General features: G+C 43.5%; 1 protein-coding gene across 2 annotated transcripts in view; it reads left to right on the top strand.

Annotated features, from left to right (window-relative positions):
• Positions 1 to 1,030: 1,030 nt before the first annotated feature.
• The window catches only part of SGPL1 (sphingosine-1-phosphate lyase 1), a 52,184-nt gene continuing 28,483 nt past the window's right edge, over positions 1,031 to 24,731 (top strand). The window contains exons 1-3 of one of the 2 annotated variants that reach the window (XM_077894877.1): positions 1,031 to 1,121; positions 2,281 to 2,342; positions 22,524 to 22,689. In XM_077894877.1, coding sequence (XP_077751003.1) covers positions 2,316 to 2,342; positions 22,524 to 22,689 — 193 coding nt within the window. In that variant the 5' untranslated portion in view covers positions 1,031 to 1,121; positions 2,281 to 2,315. Of the gene's footprint in view, positions 1,122 to 2,280; positions 2,343 to 22,294; positions 22,398 to 22,523; positions 22,690 to 24,731 lie in introns of those variants that run through there. The other variant, XM_077894876.1, reaches the window with a different exon arrangement.

Here is a 24,731-nt window from a genome sequence, read left to right on the forward strand (position 1 = left end):
TGGTGTCCTGACAACATTTGCAAGGGGATGGAACTGGGTACCGTCATTAGGGTCATTTTTGTTAAGATTTCAAGATTCCATCTGGGTGTCATTTTTAAATCTGTTGAAAAAAAAAAAAAAAAAACACCGCGTGCTGATCACTGATCAGTTCCGTGTAACTGTGCTCCGGGGAACTTTGCTTCTGCTGAATTAGTATTCTCCAGGCAAGTCATGAAAAACGTATTTGAGGTTTAACTATTTCATCTGAAAATAAAGGGTGACATCTGTGGTCCTGGGGGGCATTTCCCCTCGAATATTAGATGCTTCCCAACATTGCTCATGAGAATAAAGTAATATGGGTAACAATTTTTTTTGCCCAACACCTCGGTCCTGTTCATCATGTCCGAGGGGGGAAGGGGAGGATGGGGAGGGTGAATTCCATTTAGGGGCTTTTCGTGTAGATTTTCTTCTGGCATTATTGACCTCGAGGAAATCCCCAGGAAAGAGAGAAGGGGCAAGGCTCAGTCACCTGTTAAAATCTCAAAGGTCTCTCTAGAGAAGACCCGTCCTGAGCGGCCGCTCTGGCTCAGTGTGTGCGGTGCTCCGCAGGCTGAGTCCCTCAAGGGCTCCAAGGGACCGAGCGTGACCCTAAGTTGGTTTCTATAAAGTGCAACCTGAGGGGGGAGCTGGGGCTACCTGACAGGGAGGGGGGCGGCTCCACCCTCCCCGGAGGGCTCCCCAGGTGCCGGCCCCCGGCCCGGCCAGCAGGCGGCGCGCACGCGCGGTGGGGCCCGGAGGGAAGGCCCCGCCCCCGCCCCGCCCCTTCCCCGCCCCGCCCCTTCCCCGGCCCGCCTCAGGCCGGAGCGTGCGCGCGCTCGACGCCGGGGCCGCGCACGCCGGGGCCGGGGAGCCATTTCCGGGAGGGGCGGGGCGGGGCGGGGCGGGCGGGCCCGCGGGCGGTGGGACCTCCAATCTCGGCGGCGGCGGCTGCAGGGGGAGCCCGCGCTCCGCCGCCCGCGAGTCGGTCGCGTGGAGAGGAGGAGCCGGGCCGGCGACAGGGAGAGGCTGCGGGGAGAAGGAGCGGGGCGGCGGACTCGGGGCAGGGCAGAGGCGGGGGCCGCCGCGGCTCCGGAAGGGGGAAGGTCGGGCTGGGGCGGAGGGCTCCGGGGTGGGCGGGGGGCGGGGGGCGGGCGGGCGGCCGGGGGCGCGGGCTGGGGTGGGCGCGCCGAGCCCCGCGGGCTGGGAGGGCGGCGCGGGGGAGGGGCGGGAGCCGGCGACCGGTGCGGGAGGGCGCCGGGGCCGCTCCGCGCGGTGGGAGCGGACGGGGCCGCCGGGATGCGCTGATGCCTGCGAAGGGAGGAAGGGCTGCGGGTGGGGGCCACGGGGCGGGGCCGGGCCGCCCGGGGCGTCGATCCTCGGCCCGCCTGCGCTGCGGGCCGGGCTCCCGGGGCGTCTGGTCCTCCGTCCGCCTGCGCTGCGGGGCCGGGCTCCCCGGGGCGTCCTATCCAATGCCGGGCTGCGCTGCGGGACCGGGCTCCTTAGGGCGTCGGATGCTCCGCTGGGCTGCGCTGCGGGGCCGGGCTCCCCGGGGCGTCCGATGCTCCGCCGGGCTGCGCTGCGGGGCCGGGCTCCCGGGGCGTCCGATCCTCCGTCCGCCTGCGCTGCGGGGCCGGGCTCCTCGGGGCGTCCTATCCAACGCCGGGCTGCGCTGCGGACCCGGGCTCCTTAGGGCGTCGGATGCTCCGCTGGGCTGCGCTGCGGGGCCGGGCTCCTCGGGGCGTCCGATGCTCCGCCGGGCTGCGCTGCGGGGCCGGGCTCCGGGGGCGTCCGATCCTCCGTCCAGCTGCGCTGCGGGGCCGGGCTCCCCGGGGCGTCCGATGCCCTGCCGGGCTGCGCTGCGGGGCCGGGCTCCCGGGGCGTCGGATGCTCCGCTGGGCTGCGCTGCGGGGCCGGGCTCCTCGGGGCGTCCGATGCTCCGCCGGGCTGCGCTGCGGGGCCGGGCTCCCCGGGCTGCGGGCGGAGGTGGCGGCGGGCGGGGCGCTTCCCCGGGCGTCCACCTGGGGGGCTCGCTGGGCGGGAGGCCGGGTCCGGATTCGTCGGGTCAGCCGTGGGAGGGGAGCAGGGTGCAGCAGGGCCCTGATTGGGCGGCTCGGGTGCTGGGGGCGGGGCGCCCTAGCTGGGAGTGAAATCGGAGCTCTCAAAGGAGGGAGAGAACCATTTCTAGACTGCTGCCGGGACTCTAGGCGGGCCGGGAGACGGTTTAAAGCTTTGGAAGTAAACAAACCCGGTTCCCTTTTGCAGAGGGGAGGCGCCGCGAGCACGGCCGAGGGAGGACGATGCCCGGTACGGACCTTCTGATGTTGGTGAGTCTTTCCCAAACATCCCCCCCACCCCACCCCCCCACCCCGCCCCCAAGATGAGGAGCTCGTCTCTTGAGTTTTATTTTTAGATCAAAGGATCTGAGCTTGTAGATCTCACTTCTGATGCTTGCTTCTGGTCGCTGAGCGTTTCTGCTGCCTTTTAATTTCGGGGTTACTGGTTGGGATGGCTAAATGACTGTACTAAATACATGAGTATATTTATATTGAATGGATATGAAGAATCTTTTACAGAATTCTTGCAGTTGATTTTAATCTTTCCCTTCCCATACTTCCAGAACAGTTTAAAAACTTCTATTAAATTTTGCCTGGGGCTTCCATTTATTCGTTTATAAGTGTTTGCCTCCCAGACTAGAGTTACGATTCCTCAGAAAGCAGTCATCATGTCATTATTTGTTGAAAGATGAATAAACAACTGTCATGGTGCTCTGTGTATAGTAAGTGCTTAGCAAATGCTTGTGGAGTTAAACTCATTTGAATTTAAGCTCTTTGGTTACGCTGAAGAATATGCCTGCTTTGGAAGACACTTTTTTCTCTCCAGATCTTTTTGTGCAGTTTTTATTATTATTATTATTATTATTATTATTATTATTATTATTATTATCTGAGCAAGGAGAATAGCATTGCCAAATGAGTGTTTACCAAAATGAGGTTTTATTCTTGGAGCATTTATGATTCCATAGAGGCTCTTCATTGTGAGTATTGCAGGGAGCTCATGGCTTTCCAATAGCTATCTTGAAAAAGAGCATTTTGTTTTTAATAAGCTGATTTTCTCTGAGTCTCATGTCTCTTTGTACAAAAACATTGATTTCAGAACAGTTTTTGTCCCTCTCCTTATCTCACTACCCCAGAGAGCTGGTAGTGGTCACTGGGAAATTGAAAAACAAAACAAAACAAAACCCAAAAAACCAACCTAGTAAAAAAAACCTGGGGGTTTCTTATACCCAGTGCTGACTTTCTGTGGTGGCAAAACCTATAAGGTGTGTGGGAGGGATAAAGAAGGAAACTAAGTTCTGTTCTGAGGCAGAGAGCAAGGATGACTTTAGAGACCTAGGTAAATACTTCGCTTATTCACAGATCCTGATAAAGAGTTCGCTTAAAATAGCCTCTTGCCTCAAATTTCATGGATTGTCAGTAGAGATGATAAATAGCCTTATGTGATTTTAAATTCTTATTTCAGGAACCATGTGTTAGAAAAATTGAGAACTATACATAAACAAAAGGAAACAACCCCCAATAATTACACTACTCAGAAATAACCACCTAAGTGGGCCAATGCAGAATGATTTGTAACAATTGGCAATTTGTTTTTCCTCTTACAGATCAGTATGTTTGTGTAAGTTAAGGTTTCCGTCTTGGGTGTAAGTAGGCTACACCTTCATACCCAGAGATGTGCTTGGGACTTCTTGGGCCTGTGGGCTCTCTTAAACAGTCTGACCAGTCAGTGCTTTTTTTATTCAGAATATTACCTTGGGTATCCGTTTTGTTTTGAAGTATTTCTTTAAATATTTTTTTTTCTTTATTTATTTATGATAGTCACAGAGAGAGAGAGAGAGAGACAGAGGCAGAGACACAGGCAGAGGGAGAAGCAAGCTCCATGCACCAGGAGCCCGACATGGGATTCGATCCCGGGTCTCCAGGATCGCGCCCCGGGCCAAAGGCAGGCGCCAAACCTCTGCGCCACCCAGGGATCCCTGTTTTGAAGTATTTCTGTAGCCACCACCATTACTTTTCATTTCTTCATTTGATGATCTAGAATATTTAGGTTGTTGATTTGCTTGTTGGTGTAAGGAATTAATTCACAGATAATGACTGGCTCTCAAGAATACTCAGGATCTGAGGATACTGAACATATTTCTTGAGGAGCTTTTCTGGAGAAGTTGTCATCCCTTTTGTGCCCATGCTGTGCTCTTTGAGGCCAAATGGTAAAGAACTAGTGGCCAGGCCCAGGTTGTCGCGGGGGGGGGGGGGGGGGGGGGGGGCAGTAAACCATCATTATCTGCATTCTTTAGCTACTTTGTATGAAGTGTGAGACATCATATTCTGGGCCCTCTAACTGGGAAGAAAGGACTTCAGTTAATAAAAGCTATCTCCATGCAAGGCAGTGTATTGTAGAGCCTCAGAAGTAGAAGCAATCTTAGCGGCTGTATGATGCAACTTCTTACTTGTGTTGTATGTGAATCCTTTTTAGAGCATCTCTGATGAATGGATATCCTGTCATCCATCCTTTCTGCTGGGGGAATACAATGGGCATAAGCTAGGACACAATCCAAGGTGGATCCAAGAATAATAATATAAGTCTAATAGCTAACAGTCATTGAGCAGATTTCACATGTTAGGTGCAAGAAATAGATATGCTACATGTTCATTTAATTTTCACAAAAACCCTTTGAAAAATATGCTGGCATCCTCCTTTTGTGGGTGAAAAACCAGGCTTAAGGAGGGTACCGCAGCTATGAGGTGGTGGAGCCGAGTTTTTACTATGACTGGTCTGACTTCAAATCCCTCCTTCTTACCTGCTCTGTGATGCTGTCTCTGGGCCACATTGTCCTTAAGAGACAGAGGTTGCTGAGCTTTGTGACTGATGGGAGAGGGTTTGTGTGGAGTGGGGCGGTGGGGGTGGGGGGTGGAATAGTTCTGCCCTCTGAGGGGCCACTTTGGAAGCATGGCTGTGGGGGTCCTTTTGTTTTCTAGTATGGTCTTGCCTGAAAGTATGTTTTATTTTCCAGGTCTTTTCATTTATTTTCTCTTACTTAGAAATTAGGGCATCATTTTGAAATTTTAAAAATTATGCTCATAGAGGTAGTCTTTGAATTCTGTTTCAGAATGATAAAGGGGCATATAAAATATTTGTTCTAAAAAGAGGTCATTGAGTTTGATAGGGTTGGAAACTACTTGTGTGGACAGGGTACTGTGACACTAATGCATGAAGATGAACTGGAGTCTGTACATAACAAGCCTCAAATTCCAGACCACAGAGCTTGGGCTGTCTGTCTTCAGTGCCATCCAGCCCTTAGCTTTGCCCTCGTTTGATAAGGGTGGTTTGCCTGGCTTTTTCCATTTGCTCACTCATGTCATGAACTGTAATACTGTCCACCTGTGTCTCGAGAATAAAAAAGGTAAGAGTGTTAGTTGGAGACTTGCGATGCTTTCAGAAGGATTTCAAGTCTGAAAATTTTTTTTTAGCAGTTAACTCTCCACTTTGGCAACCATTCACTTTGCTAGGGAATGGTGTCACTTTGTAAGTTGTCAAAGACAGCATTTAAGAGCAGGGTACTTTATAAAGCTAAGTCTACTGCTTTGGGTGGCTTTTCTCTTTTCCCACCTGGTGAATCATACACTCCATGGTAGTGCTGGGTGGGGTTTGAGTGATAGTTTATCTAGGGTCAAGGTTCTTAACTGTGATTTTGCTCCCCAGGAACATTTGGTAATGTCTGGAGACATTTTTGGTTGTCATACTTGAGTGCTAGAGGTCAGGAATGCTGCAACTCAATGTCCTACTATGCACACAGCCCTCCACCACCAAGAATTATGTGGCCTAAAAGTCAGTAGTGCTTGGGTTGAGAAACCCTGGTCTAGGGTTCCTTAAAATAGGTCATAGCATCTGGGTAGCCCTTGCTTTCATATGGGTGGGAGAATGAGCCTTTTTTTTTTTTTTTTTGAGTTTAGTGGGTCTGTTACAGTATTACTTGGGGTTATTTTGCCCATGGATCAAGTCCTGCTGCTTTGGAATGTATATATTGGACGGTATGCAGCATAATCTTCTGTAACACAGTAGAAGCTTAAGAAATGCTTTCCTTTGCAATATTTCTGCAGCACTCTTGATTTGGAAACAGTAAGCCTGTCTCAGTTTTGTCTGTTAGGTTCAAAATGGAATCTTTCCAGATCTTAGAGCTTTATCTTTGAGCCTCAAATCTTTATCAGGCATGCTTTCTTTCTGAATGTCAGCTGGGATTTGAGCAATAAACCAAAAGATGGACACTAAAAGCTCATTTCTAGTATTTGAATCTGGTGTCTTTTTTGTAAGATTGTCTAGAAGGAAGGGAAAATTCATGGGAACTGGTAGGACCTTTAAAATTTTATTGACCATTTGTATGGCCCTTGTGAGATGAGCACTATATTTGGCACTGTTCCAGTCTTACTAGTAAAGCAAAATGATAATAACCAGTTTAATAATTTCTCTAGCCATCAGTCTAAAGGAAGGAGGGGTTATAAATAGATAAACCTCAAATCCCAGTATTTGGCTTGGCTTTGCAGTCTGTGTGTCAGGAAATTTTTAGTAACATTTGCTTTCTTAATTAGGCTTTGCCCAATATACTGTTATATACAGTTTGTACACATTGGTGGCAGAACTGGGAATCGTTTTGGGATTAAGAATTTTCCATAGGGAATTGATTTTTAGTGAATCAGTCTGTATAAAGAAACATACAGAACACAATTACTGAGAGAAAAACCATGCTAGGGGGTGAGGGGAAATAGGCATCTGGGAAGATGGAATAGTGCAGGCTGAAGAGTTGGTTGGACCTATCAGTTATCTCCTGGCACCCACCAGTAGTGTGATTGAGAAGATAAAAGACTATTTACAAAGCTGGGCAGAGTTAAGAGACCTGTAAGGGTGGTGAGACACCTCAGGGCTAAGAGCTATTATCATTCTTAGGCCTGAAGGGGCAAAGAGGGAGTAGTTTATGGAACCTTGGAAGTTTAGCTGGAGGAGAGAGTAACCTATAGAAATGCTGCCACTGCTAACTGGGAGCCTAGCAGGAAGGGAATCAAGGGGGATACATAGCTCAGACTCTTTCTTTTCCCACCCTCTGATCTAATGCTGGAGCCTTTCATCTGCCAAACCCAACTGGAAACCAGAGGATAAGTAAGGGCCTGGGTGATTTAATTCATAGAACGCAGGCCTGTGAGGCACAGAGAAGTGGAGAAGGTTGGGTGGAGGATCTGGAGGAGCCAAGGGAGCATAGCCAGCATGCTAAAGTTGAGGTCAGGTTGGTTCTGAAAGGCACATAGGAAAAGGTAGCTTGTTAGCAGAATCTTGAAGAACAGATAGAACATGGAATGTTCTAGAAAAGGAATGTTCTCACTGATAACAGAAGGATAGATTCAGAGGCAAAGTGTTGCCACGGCTTTGGCAAGGCTGGATGGAGCTGCTTTTTTCCAGGAGTAGCCTTAGAATCTTAATTGCCTGAAGGGCTTTTAGAAATCCTGCAGCCCAACTTCCCTTGCTGTGTGGAAATCCTTTCCACCGTGCTCTGCCAGGGGTGGGTGCAGAATGCTTTCTCAGGGAGTTCTTTCCATTGTTGGACAGCTTTAATTGTAGGAAGTGTTTCATTTGTCCAGATCACCGAACATATCCAATAGGGTTAGGTTTGGCTGTAAAGAAGAGAAAAACTAAAGTAATAGAGATTTTTAAAAGGTAGAAATGAATTTCTCTAAAGTAAGAGAAACCCAGAGTAGACCCTTCCTGGCTGATACGGCCATTCCTAGGCTCCACACACATGGTGCATCCCCTTCTGGTCCAGGATAGCTGCTCTGAGCTTGAGCTGTTAGGTTCATGTTTTATTTGGTAGGAAGAGGAAAAGCAAGGAGAAGGGATTGTCCTCCTTTGTAATTAATAATGTTTTCATGTGAAATTCATTAATACATATAGAGAGCTATTATAAGGCACATACCTACATTTTTAAGAAAAACAATAAAACAGTCATACATCTATCCCCTAGGTTAAGAAATAGAATATTTACCCCTAGTCTCATGTGCCTCACCCTGATTATATCTCCTTTCCTCCCCTCTAGGTGTAACGGTTCTGATTTTTGGAACACTCTCTTGCTGTGTTGAAAAAAAAAAGTGTTACCATCTATGTATATGCCCTTAAGTTTAATTTTGTTCATTTTTTAACTTCCTCTAAATCAGTTTCTATGTATTTTTTGTGAGTTTGCTATGTTGCTCAATATTTGTGAGATTCATCCATGTTATGTGTAGTTCATGAATTTTAGTTCATTCATTTTCATTGTTGCATAATATTTTACTGTATTACTACCACAATTATCCAATCCATGGTGATGGACACTTGGGTGGTTTCCAGTTTGAGGCTTTTTTGAACATTACTGTAATGAACTTTCTTGTATATGACATGTGATTAAAAGTCTAAGTTTTTCTGGGATTTATTCCTGGGAATACAATTGCTGCATTGTGACTTCACTAAATAATGCCAGACTTTTCAGAAGAAGTTGATACAGTTTATACTCCTAGCAACAGTGTTGTGTAAGACTTCTTGTTCCTACACAGTTTGACAAACTCGGTGTATACAAGGCTTTTTATTTTTTTGCCTATCCAGTAGAGTGAGAGCTAATTGATTCCCATATGCATTTCCCTGATTACTGATGAAGTTAAGTGTCCTTTTCATTGTATATTGACTATTTGGATTTCCTGTTTTGTGGATGCCTCTTCTAGTCCTACGCTTTCTCAATTATGTATTTCTGTGTAGCTCTGTTAGATCTTATTGTACGTATTTTGAGATTTTGTTGCTAGGTGCATACAGACTTAAAATTGTTACATCTTACCTAGTAAGTTGCACTTTTAATCTCAGTGCTTTTTGACTTAATATACCTATGTGAGCTTTTTGTCATGAAATGGGCAACCTGTAAATGTTTGATGAATGAATGACTTGCCTGTTGCACAGGGAGAAACTGCAGAACAGTCTTCCTTCTGGTCTGTTCTTCTGGCACACTATTATTTATGTGGCCTATTATCCCATAAAGTGGATAAATCACTTTTGAATTAAAAAAAAACAGTAGAGTTTTCTTTTTTGAGGTATAACTTGCATTAACAGTAAAGGGCACAAGTCTTAATTGTATAGGCTGATAATATTTGCACGTGGATGCACTACTTGTTGCCCAGATACCAAAAATGTCCAGCATCTGGGCAAGTCCTCCTATCCCTCCCATTTGGTACCCACAAAAGGTTATCCTTCTCACTACAGATTCGTTTTGCTGATTTTTGAACCTTATACAAATGGGAACATACAGTATATTTTCATTTGCGAGTGTCCTTTTTGCCGAATCTGTGACATTCAGCCATGCTCTTATGTGGCAGTGATTTTAAAAATTGGGGCTGCGTAGTTTTACCTGTATAAAATACCGCAGTTTATTCATTCTATAGTTGATGAGCATTTCTGTTTCTAATTGTTGGCCGTTTTGAATAACACTGCTACATTCTTGGACATGTCTTTGGGTAAACATAACATTGCCAGGTCCTGAGTCCTACTGTCTGACAGGTTTCCCAAGTGGCTGTACCGATTTATACTCCCACAGGGTTTTCTTAATGCATAACTTGTGCTTTTAGCTTTTGGGGAGCAAACCTTGTATTTCTGTTATCTGCACACTAGACGTGGGAGATAGCATTGAGAACTCTTTCCTAAAGGTAGGGTTGGCACTTTTAAAGTGTGGAGTGCCCTTCCTTTTTTCTGTGATTTCCCTGGAGAGTGAATGCCTACCGAGTCCTTATTTATCACGTCTCTAACTATTAATAGACATTTGAGGGAAAGAGAGCAACCATGGTTCTCTATTAGGGGCAGAGTTTAGATTTGTAAATCACCATTTGTAGCAGTTAATTCAAAGGTAAAACCATAGTCCTCTGGAACTCTTTGAGACCTATGCAGCTATTGTGGTATATTTACACTTTGCACTCCTTATTAGGGAGACCTTTTTTCCTGGAGGTTTTTCTGAAAGCATTTAAATGTATTCCTCTGAAATGCATTTTGGGAGATAGGACTGATGTACTCCCTTTTAGAATCATCTTGAATTCTAGTCTTACTAGTGCTGAGACAGTTGAGGCAAGTAGAAAATTCTCTTTTCAGACCCTAGTAGGAAGGTCTGGAGGATGAACACAAGCATGCTGTGGCAGGTAGGGGTGGGGGGCTGCTCCTTGTCTAGCTGCATTGCAACCAGGGCAGACAGCGGCCTAAGGGTATGTGTGCAACCCAGCCCTTTTTGATAAACTTGTGATTTCAGATGCTTTCCCAAGAGTCATAACTATAGCAGTCAACAGCAGTCTATCCAGATCCCTGAAATCAGGCTTATGATCTGTAAACATGAGTAGGTAACCAATGTAATCCTGCTTTGTAGGTAAGAGAGCACTTGCAACCTTCTGATTGAATTAGCTAGTTGAAGGCTGAGAGTTGATTTAATATCTGTCTCATTAAACTGAGGAGCAGCTTGTGATGAGCATTACGATCATCTCTAAGAAAACACAAGTAGACATGGGCAGCAAACCACTTAAAGCCTCTTCAGGCTCTGCCTGTGGGACTTTGCTTGAGGTATTACAAAGCTTACTTTTCCTCGTTGCTTACTGAAGAGGAAAGGAAAAATGTTTATCATCAGAGATTCAGGTCATTAAATATTTAGTAGTTATTATCTGCAGTCGATCTGTTACTACCTTACTGCATTGGATATTCACAGCAACCCTGTAGGTTGATTGAAGGGAGTATCTCTTTTTTGCCTTATGAACTTTTTGTTGAATTATAACAATGGCATCTGTTTTTGCAGATGAGCAAAATCCAGCTGCACAGAGGCTCATGTGCCAGAGGTCACACAGAGCTAAAATTAGAGTAGAAGCCTCTGATTACCAGTCCAGACTTTCAAGGGCACCACAGCTGCCTGTAGAACACCAGTAACAGGATGCTCAGAGTCCATAGGAGTAGTGATGAGTGTCAGTTCAGAACAACACTTAGAGCTGGCTGTCCTTTTTTGATATCCTGTGTAGTGGGCTGGAGTAGAGTGCATGCTTGTGAGCTGCCAAGGAAGTTTTAAAAAAATTTCATCATTTTAGCACTTAGTAATTCTGTTTATAGACTCTTAAAAATGTATACCTTAGACAATAATGACCTACATTGTCTAGTTTATATATAATTGCTCTACAATTTCTTAAGTTATTTTTAGATACTTAGGATTGCTTTCATTTGGAGTCCAAAGCTTTACTCTCTGTTCCTGGAATTGCAGAGTTTCTGCTGGTTTTGGCCCATATGGAAACTTTTTTCAGAAAGGCCTTTGGGTTTTGGTTTTTTTTTTTTTTTTTTTTTTGTTTTGTTTTCTTTAAAGAAAGCCAGTGAATCTTGGTGGGTGGTTGGTCTTAGTTGAGAAAACATTTGGTAGACATAATGGAACTGCTGGGTCATAATGCCTTTTTTTTTTTTTTTAAAGCATACAGCTCATTGGTTTTTACTATGTTTGCAGAATTGTGCAACCATCACCACAGTTTTAGAACATTTTCAGAAGAGACCCCAAACCCTAGCAGTCCCTTCCTTATGTCCTCCTGGTCTGCTAGCCCTAGGTGACCCCCAAACTACTTTTTGTCTGTAGATTTCCTTATTCAGAACACTTCAAATAAGTGGAGTCCTATGATGTCTGGTCTTTTGTGATTAGCTTTTTTCACTTAGCGTGATGTTTTGAAGGTTCATCCTTATTGTAACTTGGATCAGAATTTCATTTTTTGTTATAGTCATAAGTCTCTTCCTGGAGAATTTTAAGTAATGGGTAATAGTTCTCATCTATAGGCAACATACAGGGCTTGGGTTTGCTCTACATATAATAGGATACTTTGTCATATTACAGCTACATTATTATTCATTTTAAAGAGGGGGTATTGGGGCGCCTGGGTGGCTCAGTGGTTGAGCATCTGCCCTTGGCTCAGGGCGTGATCTCGGGGTTCTGGGATCGAGTCCCGCATCAAGCTCTCTGCAAGGAGCCTGCTTCTCCCTCTGCCTGTGTCTCTGCCTTCTCTCTGTCTCTCATAAGTAAATAAATAAAAATCTTAAAAAAAAATAAAGAGGGTGACATTAACCTGGGGAATATGGGCCCCAATGACTGGCCTTCAGGATGTCCTGAACCCTTTGTAATTATTTGCACATTTCATGTTCCCATTTTTTGGTGGGGGAGTTTGGGGACCTAGAGATTTTAGCTTTTGTTAAAAGATGATTTTCAAAAAAAGGTAAAATCATGATGCTGATACAAATATAAAATGAACATGTGAAAATTTTTATCTTGCTTATAATGAGGAAACCAGGCAGGTGTTATAACCAGGTCAAAGGAAAAATGCAAAGAACAGACACATTTATAGATCAGGGATATTAAAATGAATATGGAAACAGTACCCAAACTGGTTTCTTCCCTCGTGGAGAGGGAAGTCACTTGAACCTTTATCAGACTTGGCAGATTTTACATGTTTATAGATGAAGAATAGTTTGAATTGCTGTAATTATTTAGAACTTCCAGGGTTGTAAAATTACTTCCTTAGAATCAGGTAACTTAGGGGGAGGGCCTCGATCATGTATAGTTTTCCATTGGAAGAACACATCTTCTGCACTTTCAACAGATTATCAAAAAAGTCAGAAACTTCCAAATGTTAATGTTAAATTTAGAGTCTTACTTCAGTTTTAAAAAGTAGCTCTCTTGTAACTAGATTTTGAAGGTAGATTTTCCAGAGGGTGTTTCTATCAGTTGAGGGCCAGTCAGAGGCCCAGGGATAGGTCTCTGGTTTGTGCTTTTGAATAAGATTACATGTTAGAAATCTCCAGGGAAGTAGCCTTTGCAGCTTAATTTAGGTTACACTTCCCAGCATATACTCAGTGTTTCTTATCTCTGATAGCAGCATGACTGTTGAAATAGATATTTCTATAAATATAATTTGGAAAGTCTAGATGACAAAGGTAGAAATACTATTAGGAAGGAGAAAAACCCATATGACTTCTTCCCCAGCTGCGGTATGCTCAGGGAAGCCAAGACTTCTCCTTTCTGTGTGAAGCCTATGGGATTATTTCTGCTGGTCCTTGCTTATAATCTAAGGAGTTCCCATTAACCGCCCATAGGATAGTGAACTCCTTTTGTACTTTGAAAGGTAACTTCTGTATATGCGCACATTTAGCTACTTACCATAAGAGGCTCTGGGAGTGCAAGGCATCAAGTTTGAATAGACCTTTCCCCCCACATCTTCCCTCCCTGCCCCTGGGTGACCATGTATTTAGCAAGGAAACCTGTAATTGCTCTTATCTCAGCATCCCTCAGCCTGTTCCTCTGCTTACTGAGCTTGGTTTCCTGCATGTCAGCATTCTCTCCTAGCTGAAGCTCCCTTTCTCTCCAAGAAAGATGCCTTTCTTGATGCATTACAGGAGAAGGGCTCCAAGTCTTCAGTGACAGAATCAGCATCAGTTTTCACTTGATGCCTTGCCCTGCCCACAAGTAAATAAACACAGAATTTACAGACCCATTTGGCAACGTTTAGGGCTGTCAGTGTTTATGAGCTCAGAAGCTTTGATTTTTTTCCAAGAGTACACTTCTAATAACTTGAGAATATTGAACGTCTGTCCCCTTTCTGAGGCCAAGATTGTGTCTCAGTGATGGGCAGGTGCTTTGCCTGAAGGCTCTGGTGCTAAGCATAGAGCAATCAGACTTTTTAAGTGTTTGTGGAGTAGTACTGAGTGTGTACCTCACTCGAGACATGGCTAGAAGGGGAAACGTGGCTAGAAGGGGAAACGTGGACTGTTAAGCTCATTAAGATGAACTTGATTCACATAGTGGAATTTTGGAGGAGGTACGTGGTTTGCTCTTTACCATCTAAGAAATGATGATTCAGGCCCTTTGAACATTTCTGTAATGCAGTCAGATGGCTGTTTGGTTTTGTTGCTCAGTTCTTAACTTCTTTAATGACCCAAGGGAGTTTTTCCTTTGGGCTTGTGATCTGGTTTTGCTGATAAACTTTAATGCCTTTTAAGGCTCTAAAAACAATAGTGTTTTCTTACCTGTTTACTTTGCACTTTGAAGTTCTCTGGAATGTGATATGAAAGAGAACCAGATTTAATTTGCTTTGTTTTTTTGTGTTTTTAGGGCAGAAGTGAAGTAAGAAGGACTATATTAACTCTTTGGGGTCTTCTGTATTTTTAACTCCACTCCTTAACCTGAGTCCTAGGCTTTAGATACCATCTGATCTTAAGACATTAAGGCAGTGGGTGAACTTGGGCGGGTTTTCTTTTCCTCACTAGCCCATTCCTGCTTTTAAGCTCGGATTTCTGGCTCTCCTGGAAAAACTGTTGCGTGGTAACATGTGTAGTTGTATTAGATGTCAAGTGAAAGGAAGAGGAAAACAAATCCCCTTTTCTCTGCAGCATTGGAGGGTGGGAGATTTTGATTTTCATAGTATTTGGCTTAGGAATAAATACTAGCCAGGAGCAGTGAGTTGGTCTTGTGGACTGACGTGGCTGGGCCCTCACTAACACTTTTCAGAATGTTTGGGAATGCCTTTACCACTCATCTAAAAGACGGATAGCCTCTGAGTTTGGTGATTGAATCTCAGCAATATGTTAAGTCAATTATTGGGTGATTCCTCTAAAAAAGAAGTGGATGGGGAAGCTGCGTGATCTTTGGACCTCAGTGTGTTCATCTGTGAGGGATGGAGAGTGGTCATGTACTGGTCTTTAACCTCCCTGTTGGCTCTGGCGACCGATGACATGATGTATCTTGTGAGTTCATCTAAACGGTGCCTGTGTGTGCAGTCTGGTTCCAAATACCAGCCCTTGTCCTCTGCGAGTTTGAGCCACTGCCACCAGGAGAGATGTGGGAGAGGCAAGGTGGACTCTTCCCGAGGATCCTACAAAGCAGTCCTAAGTGTATGCAGTATTACAATTATTTCACTGTAGTTGAATAAATAAATGTTGTGTTCCTGCCATGTTGAAGGTGGTGTAGGAGATTGAAAAATTAGCCTTTGCTGTTGTTTGCATTCTTCTCAGCACTTGGTACCAGAAGAGAGATCAGGTATGGAACAATTATTTGGTTATTCTTCCCCAACCTGGGTTGAGTGCTTTGCCTCTGGAACGCATTAACTCACAGAGCTGCAGTTGGCTAATGCAGTTTGGCCCTGGTTGACTCTTGAGAAATAACCTGCAGTGAGGCATACTGGATATTTGGCATAGTAGAAATGCAAAGAAGTCATTGTGCTGTGATAGGGAGGTGAACCTTTTGTAGAAAAGTAACTTTCCCAGAATCCCAGTTTCACAGTGGATCTGTAGTGATATTGTTAGGAATCGGTGTTCTGAATCTTTCCTCCTGTGAGTGACAGGCTTACACTTGAACCCAGGTCTGTGTTGTGGCCAGCAGTCCTCTCGGATGAGCAAGCATTTTGAGAGGCCCAAGTTATTGTTACTGGAGCCGAAGAGAACTAGGGAAGCTAGTCCATGGGCACTTTAGTTTTGCCCAGAAAACCTTAGTAGACTTTGTGCTGGGTAATAATCAACTGAGCAAAATTGCTACATTTTCTTTGGCAAGGAATCCATGTCTCTGTTCAGAAATTATTAGTATAGTCAATCATTCTGACAGTGGGAATGTTTTTCTTTGATCTTTAGCCTGATTTTCTTTGATGTGGGAGGATCAGGAAAGAGGACGTACATTGGAGTAACTTGCTGGTTCCTCTGCTTGGCCTCACAGCATTTTGGTTTCTTTGAGTGTACTCTTCTTTGAGTTCATATTCCTCTGGTTAATGTTTAGATGTATATAATGTGGAACCCAGAGAGATGTTCTCAGACATCTTAGAATTCAACTCTGAGTGTGAAGTCCTATGTTGTCCTGACTTTGCTATAGAGCAAAACTAATCTTTCTTGATTCCACTCTTTACGATATACGAAGTGAAACCATTCTATTTTTTTTTAAAGGTTTTACTTATTTATTAGAGTGTGAGAGAGCACAAGCAGGGGGAGGGGCAGAGGGAGAAGCAGAGCCCCCGCTGAGCAGGGAGCCTGATGCAGGGCGCCATCCCGGGACCCTGAGATCATGACCTGAGCTGAAGGCAAATGCTTAACCTCCTGAGCCATCCAGGTGCCCCATGGAACTGTTCATTCTTCACCTGAGAACCTTGTGAGGTTATGAAGCACACAGAAAATAACATGAAAGCTAGTGAAGATTTTAAGTTATATAAATATCACTGTGTATTCTCTACAGATGAGTTAATGCTTTTCAGTGCTTCGCCCTTTCCTGTGCGTGTTTGTCATGGCACCTTTGGCCTGTTTTTCTTCGCTGTTCTCTCTGTGATCAGGTGGTCACCTAATCTTTGAGTTTTGAAGGGAAGAGAAAGTTTTAAGTGAAATAAATTGGTGATCTCTGATTCCTATAAAATAGCACCATGTGTATAGTAGGTTGCTCAGGAAATAATCTTGGCCTCACAAAAATGTTAAGAGAATAAATCATAAGTGTAAAAAGCACAGGTTGTGTGAAGTACAAAATACCTCCATATTAATACCGTTCATTGCATTACACACTGCATTCTAAATTTAAAGAAGCCAGGAGTAGGATCACAGTAAGGCACCACTTTAAACCTGAAGGTGGTGATCCATTTAGAGGGATGCAGAATCAGTTTAGTGTTTCAAACATTTTAAAAAAGAGGAAATAGGGGATCCCTGGGTGGTTCAGTGGTTTGGCGACTGCCTTTGGCCCGGGGCGTGATCCTCAAGTCTCGGGATCGAGTCCCGCGTCGGGCTTCCTGCATGGAGCCTGCTTTTCCCTCTGCCTGTGTCTCTGCCTCTCTCTGTGTGTGTCTCTCATGAATAAATGAATAAAAATCTTAAAAAAAAAAGAGGAAATAGAAAAAAATGTAAATGCATTACAAGTGATCAGGTGTTAGTTTTTATTTTGGAAACCTTTGTTTTGGTTTCATATCTTTCTGTTACTGTGTGTACTAGAGGTCTAGTTAACCTCATGGTCTAAAAAGTTAACATGCAGGAATGCCTGAGTGGCTCAGTTGGTTAAGTGTCTGACTCTTGATTTTGGTTGAAGTCATGATCTCAGGGTTGTGAGATGAAGCCCCTGTCAGGCTCTACACTGGGTATGGAGCCTGCTTGGGATTTTCTCTCTCCCTCTCCCTCTGTGCCTTCCCAACTCCTCTAACCTCTCAAAAAATTTTTTTAAATACATGAAAAAATAAAAAGTAAGATGCCCAAATTTACAAAATTTGTAGACCTCTGTTATTGTGTTACTTTATTTTTTTTCTTAAAGATTTTCTTTTTATTTATTTGACAGAGAGAACACAGTCAGGGGAATGGCAGAGGGAGAGGGAGAAGCAGACTCTCCACCGAGCAGGGACCCCCAATGTGAGGCTCAATCCCAGGACCCTGGGTTCATGACCTGAGCCAAAGACAGATGCTTAACGGACTGAGCCACCCAGGCACCCCTATTGCGTTACTTTTTTGAAAGTGTCTTGGTCCCTTGAAGTGATTCAGGAGTTGAAAGAGTTCAATGTGATTGGAACTAGGAGGGCCATTAAATTCCCATAAATCCCAGCAGCTGCCTTTTGTATGATAATGATTAGGATTATTGAGTACTATTTTGATGTCTTGTAGGCGTCAGCTAAACCCTAATCATTAGATGGGGAATGGAATAAGTAAGAAGAGAAAGGCCAGTTAGTTTACTCATCTTTATTTGACATAAGCTCCTTAAAGCACTTAATATTTTGAATCTTCATCCTACTGAGGTTTATCTTTTCCATTTTAATACTGTACTTTAAAAAGAAGTAATGAAACTGGATATCCTTTGTCATCATTTTATATACATTTAGTGGGCAAAATGTTTTGTTTTGGTTTTCCTCCAGAGGAATACGTTTTCAGTCTGGTAATAAACCCTAGAAGAAGGACTGCTGCTTTACTTGTGGAAATTTTACCAAAACTGTTAAGGGCTGGAGATAGACACCCACACACACCCGCAGATACACATTTTACACAGACACAGTTTATTTGTTCTGTGACAGTTATTCTGTGTCCCTTCTTCTAGATGCACAGATGCAGTCTAGAAGAGTGGATGTGCAGGTGGGGGAAATATTTGTCTGGAGGGGCACAACAAGCTAGTGGCCTTCATAGACGACTGTTCATGGTTCTTCTATTTCCTGAGACATTATGTAGATTAAATTGAAATAAATAAAAGCCTAAGTATTGTAACTATTAATACATATGCAGGTATATATAGACCAAAAAATGTATTTCTGTAAGTAAGAAAACATGGTGGGAAATAGCAATTATAATTATATTACGTTCTTGTGCTGTTTCTGTCTAGATGTGTTTATATCGGTAGTCATATAGTTTGTTAAAGTTTGTTCTGATCTGTACATGTATCCAGGACAGATTCTGCCAAGAACATAAATTGTGAGAAGGAAACTCAGGATGACACCGAATGGTGATGTGTTAAGTGATCCTCTAACTGTGGACACTTAGAATGAAGAATGGAAAAAACATGGAACCCTGGGTCTTGGCTGGGCTTAGGAGCACTGTCTCACCGTGGGCCTTTGTTTGTGAAGTGAGAATATGGACTTGATCTCTAGGGTTCCCTTCAGCATTGGGATCGTATGCTTCTCTGGGGTTGCAGTGTTGCGTCAGGCTCCAGCCTGGGGCTCGTGCCCTGTGCAAGGCCCCAAGGAGCTGCCTCCTTCTTTTTTCCAAGGAGACAATGTGGATTAGCCCACAGAGCCCTATAAAGCAGTGAGTGTTAGTGCCGTGAGGTGCTTATTCATTGGGGACAGAGCCTAGGTTGTTTGTAGTAACCAGAAGGGCCTTGGGCTGAGGCCAGGACATGTAATTTCTGTGACCAGCTAGTTGTCTATTCAAACAGTTTGCTAGGACCTATCCAAGGACAACGTCATTCTGTCTTTGGAGAAGGAGAATATAGGCATAGATCTCTTCCTAAGGAGATACATTTAAGGGCTTGGAATTTAAGGACTCCCATTATCATCTTAGAGCAATTACCAAGAAAATATGTTCTTGCTGAATGTAATTTTATAAATGTTAGCAAGAAATGCCTTCATGTCATAATAGGCTGTGTAAAAATTGACATAGTTTGCATTTAGCTGATTCTTTGCTCTCTCCTGGATGCTAATTATATTACTTTTTATCCCGTGTACGAAAGGTTGATAATATTTACAGACATCTTTTGAACTAGGTAACCTTTATTTTCTGGGTGAATTAGGAACTAGTATCACCAGAGGCAAAGCTAATCTGCATGATTATTTCTTCTGTCATCCCATTCATATGCGCTATTTATTTATTTATTATTTTTTAAAGCAGGCTTCATTCCCAGCGTGGGGCTCGAACTCACTACCCTGAGATCAAGAGTCACATGCTCTGCTGACTGAGCCAGCCAGGCACCCTATATACACAATTTAACCATTTGGTTTGATCATAGTCTTAACACTACAAGATTTTTTTATAATGATGGCAATCATGATGTAACATGTCTGATGATGGGTAGACTCCTCTGGTCTTCCCTGGGTTCTGACCAGCACTGTCACTCCCATGCAGGATTGAGGTTGTTGGTAGCAACAGTGGGCTCTGGGGAATGGCCAAGAACCTTGAGGGGTGGCAATAAGCTGTGTTTCCATGGATAGCCCTCTAGGGAACCCAGTACTTGCCTGATGTTAATGACCTTATACTGCAGCCTAATTGCTAAAGTTAGAAGAGTGTTTTCAGTAGACATTTGTTCAGTACCTGTCCTAAGCTTTCACGCTCCTGCTGGAACACTGCAGGTAGATATCTAACAGCAGCATAACTCAAACCAGTATCATCTATATCTCAAAATCTCCTTTACCTTCTTCAGCTTCCCTTTCTCTTCTAGTCTACCGTGGTTAGTGGTGACACCACTCACCCACTCTCTCAAATTTGAACTTGAACATTTGGAATTACCTATCCTCTTCCTACTCTATGCTTCCTGTATCTGAAGTTAGCAAACCCCGTTTGTGCTGCTTCCAAAAAGGGTTTTTAATCTGTACTGCTTTTCAGTCCCCATGTCATCCTGCCAAGCCTAGTTTGTTTCTACTCTGGACTGTTTCAGCAGTCCTCTTAACTGAAATTTATGTTTCTGACCTCTGTCTTCCTTCCCTTTATCTCCCATGTAGTTATCTTAAAAAAAAAAAAAAAAAAAAAAAGTACTCTCCTGATTAACAACTCATGCCTTTTGTTTGCTGCTGTTGTTTTTGCCTTTTCTTTTTCTTTCTTTCTTTTTTCTTTTCTTTTTTTTTTACACTCAACATTATGTTCTAGAAATTTGTCTATGTAGTTCATTTAGATTTATTTATTTATTTATATTTTTAAATGCTACGTAGTATGAATACATAAAGTGGGTGTATTATAGACTAATAACTTCTCCATGAGTGGGCATTTATGATATTTATATTTCACTGTTACAAAGAATACTGAAGTGAATGTCCTTGATCCTGTACACATTGAAGCATGTAGATACCAAAAAGTGGAATATGTGGATCCAAATGAATGTACATTTAAAAAATGTAATAGACACTGACAAATTGCTTTACAAAAAGTGCCTATCAATTTATATTCCCACTCTCCAAGTTTTTTTTAAGACCATTTTTAATCTGGACCTAGTGTATTTCTGCCAGCCTCCGTTCTTTGACTTGTGTTCACACCTGCGCTTGGTCACGCTTGTACTGCTGGCCACGGTTCAAATGTTCATGGAGTGCTCTCTGTGTGCTGGGGATCAAGCACTGATGACACGGAGAGGTCCCCGTTGTCATCGCTGCTCTTACTACACAGAACATTTTTGCCATTTCTAGACTTTCTTATGCATTTGCAGCTACTTTTCTCTCTTCCTGGTATGACTTTTTTTTTTTTTCGTTTAACTTCTGCCAAGAGAATTTTCTTCAATAGTTCCTTTACCCTTTTAACTGTATCTTCCCTTTCTTCTGTCAGGTTAGAATTAAACAGGCCTCCCTTAGTGGTCTGTCAGCATTTTACTTAAATCCTTTTTTTTAAAGACTTTGAGAGAGAGAGAGAGCATGAGCAGGGGCCGGGGGTGGGGGTGGAAGACAGAGGGAGAGGGATAAAGTAGGCTCCCCACAGAGCAGGGAACCTGATGTGGGACTTGATCCCAGGACCCTAAGGTAATGACCTGAGCCAAAGGCAGACCTTTAACTGAGCCACCCAAGTGTGCACATAGGCACACACACATACACACACACTCCTGCCCCTTTCCTATAAGATTGTAAGCTCAGTGAAGGCAAAAACTTGTGATGTTTATTGTAAGGCTCCCCCAGGCTAATGCCTTAACCACTGGTGACGCTTAGTAAACATTGAAGAAGTGAGTGAAGAACAGACTACCATCAGATGAACTTGTTTTGTACTGGACACTGTGGGGGCTTGAAATGATGACTAAGGTCTGATCAGTGTTCAAGGACTCAACCACGTAGTGCGGAAGATAAAAACAGATGAGTAGGCTGACTGGTGATAGGCTCTGTGTGGTGGCACAAGGAGATACTTCAGACGAGTTTAATGGGAGAGATGAATTCTCATGAGTGGGGTAGTCGGGTAGATTTTCTGATGAGAGGACTTTTTTCTTCCTTGTGCCAGATATTGTGTGATACAGAGAGATAAGATATAATCTGTGGCTCTCAGAGTTTTTTAGTCAAGTTGGGCACGAGAACGGAGATTGGCAGACTGGTGCATGGTCCAAATCTGGCCTGCTGCCTGTTTTGGTACAGCCCATCGGCTAAGAATGATATTTTACGTTTTTAAAATTATTTTTATAAAAAGAATATTTTGTGATGTATGAAATTATATGCAGTTCAAATTTTAGCATCTGTGATTCACTTTGGTTGTAGTCATTGGTTTCCCGTTGTCTGTGGCAGCGTTTGTGCCCTAGCAGCGGAGTTGAGTAGTTGTAACAGAGACTAGCTGGCCTGTAATACCTGGACTGTTTCCTCTCTGGCCTTCTACAGAAACAATCTGCTGACCCCTGAGTTAGAGGATGGGAAAGATTCAAATAAAGTAGAGAAGGAGGAAAAGATGGACTCGCTTGAGTTAAGAGAGCGGGGTGATGAGTACTGTATACTCATGGTGAAGCTTCAGGGCTGAAATGATGAACCAACTGAACCTTTTATTTTATAGACTTGTCAGAAGATCAAAAACCTTGTCAAAGTCCACCTGACTCGCAAGGGGCAGTGCACACCGGGGTGACTGGAACAGAAGCTTTGAGGACTGTAGAGGATGATAAGATTATTGCTGCTGAGGTGGGGCCAGATCATGAATGGCCTTGCCCTTGAAAAATTAGAGCTGAGGAACAAATGAAGAACAGATTTCTTTCTCTCTGAATATAATGTTTTTCTTTCTTTTTTTCCCCCCTCTTGTATTTCTAGAAGGCTTTTGAGCCCTACTTTGAGATTTTGGAAGTGTATTCTACAAAGGCCAAGAATTATGTAAATGGACATTGCACCAAGTATGAGCCCTGGCAGCTGATTGCCTGGAGTGTCCTCTGCACCCTGCTGATAGTCTGGGTGTACGATTTTGTCTTCCAGCCAGAGAGTAAGTATACTGCCCCCTTTCCTCTGGACAGGTATAGTGGAGTCTCACCAGCTTTAGAACGTATGGCTGATGCATTAGACTAATAACTTCTTGCCTTCTGGTTTGGTTCTGATTTTTAGAATCTATTTAAATGGGAAGTGGAATAGTTGTCTTCTGACTGTAAAATTATAGTAGGACTCTCTACATAAAGTTATAATAACAACTTTAATGTAACTATTATTACTTCTTGATTTTTCTGGATTTCCAGCTTGCATAAAAACTCCTGAGAAATTCATCATTGTAAGGGTCCACTGGTATTTCAGAGTATAGCTTAAAACCTTTCTCATTTTTCATTTCTTGCTTGGAACATAATTGTATCTCATGGAGTTCCCCAAGCAGGAATTTATTACTTTCATTTTAGGCCATCCTTTTGATACAGATTATGTGAAATTGGAACAGCACTCATGCAGTGACTGTGTGGATATCTGCTGTGTGCCAAGCACTGTGCTGGGCTCTGGGGATATCTACACAAGTCATCTAGGGTCCCTGTCCTCTTGGAATTGTACTTCTGATGTTGGGGGACAGCATTTTGCACATCCTGGGTAGTGACTCGGAGAGCCAAATTGATGTGGGTGGCAGGGGAGGCCACCTCTCATGGAGTGCAGAGGAAGGTGAGAAGTCTCTTGGTGGTGAGTTTATAAATCCTCCATCCTTCCTAAGGTCCTGTCCACCCTTCCTCCCCTGCCAAACCTCCTTGTGAGTTGTGTTCCCCTGCAAGTTGTGCTTCCTAAGTAAAGGAGGGCAGTGGGTGTTTTATAACACTGCTCTGCATTCCTTCGCCACCCTTAGTGGAGGGAACTGGAGTTAACTTCCTTGGGATAAAAAACCAGTAACATTGAAGAGAATTGCTTGTCCTGTCTCATTTGTTTAAAATGTCCATGACTGGTTGCTTCCCTGGTAATATCTGTTGGAAGGGGCTCTTTACCTGTATTGTTTCTGTTTTTCTTCTCCCCCCAGGAATGTTAACTTAGGAGCCAGATTCAGTTTTATCTATTTACCCTGCAGATAGGCCCTGAGCTGGTCCAGGAACCGTGCAGTTATGGCACAGTAAACATTGCACTTAATGAAACTGGAAATGAGACCTGATTGCCCTGTGTAAATTTGAGTCTACTGCAGCTGTAAAAATCCTCAGTTCTCCTAGTCCTCATAAGATTTTCCTCATAAACTCTGGTGACTAACCCTTCTGCTGCATCTGCTTCATGGTTTGGAAAGGGACACGACCCATACCTTTCTGCTCAGGCTTGTCCTTTCCTGGGAAGCCCACCATGTTGTCCTTCCAGGTGAGTCCTCTTACTCCAGAGGACTCTAAGGAATAGTGATAAATAGACTTTTCTTTCTCTTTATTTTTTATTGTGATAAAAATACATGTACATAAAATTGACTGTTTTATCCCTTTTTTCAGTACATTCACATTGCTACACAGCCATCCCTACCATCCATCTCTAGAACTTTGTCAGCATTGCACACTGCAACTCTGTATCCATTGAATGATAACTCTCCATTAGCCCCTCACACCAGTACTTCTTCTATGTACTTTTTCTTTTAGGGTGGTGCATTTGTAAAAACCCACATGGTTACAGATCTTGAGATTTTTATTTCCTTGCTATGATTAATAATAGCTTTAAGTATCAAGTTCTGTCTTTAATTCTACAGGCCAGGGTGCCTGTGTGCACTTTGCCCACCTGGTAGTAGAAGCACAGCCACCTTAGGCCCTGGTATGTACTTACCTGCTTTTAGTGTTCCAAATAGAATATGCTGGCCTCTGAGTATTCCGTGAGAAAATTACTAGTAGCAGTGTGTGTTATAAGTATGCGCCATGTAAATTGTTGTAAGCCCAACTCCGAGCTATTTAAGACCTTTTTAATAACATTTTTTCTTATTACAAATATAGTATATGTTCATTACAAAAAATTAGGCAATACAGGTAACCCATAAGAACTAAATGAAACTCTTGCTGCCTACAGCCAACCACTATTTACATATATGTATCCTTTTCTATATCT

The sequence above is a fragment of the Canis aureus genome, chromosome 4, assembly GCF_053574225.1.
Source record: "Canis aureus isolate CA01 chromosome 4, VMU_Caureus_v.1.0, whole genome shotgun sequence".
NCBI lineage: Eukaryota > Metazoa > Chordata > Mammalia > Carnivora > Canidae > Canis > Canis aureus.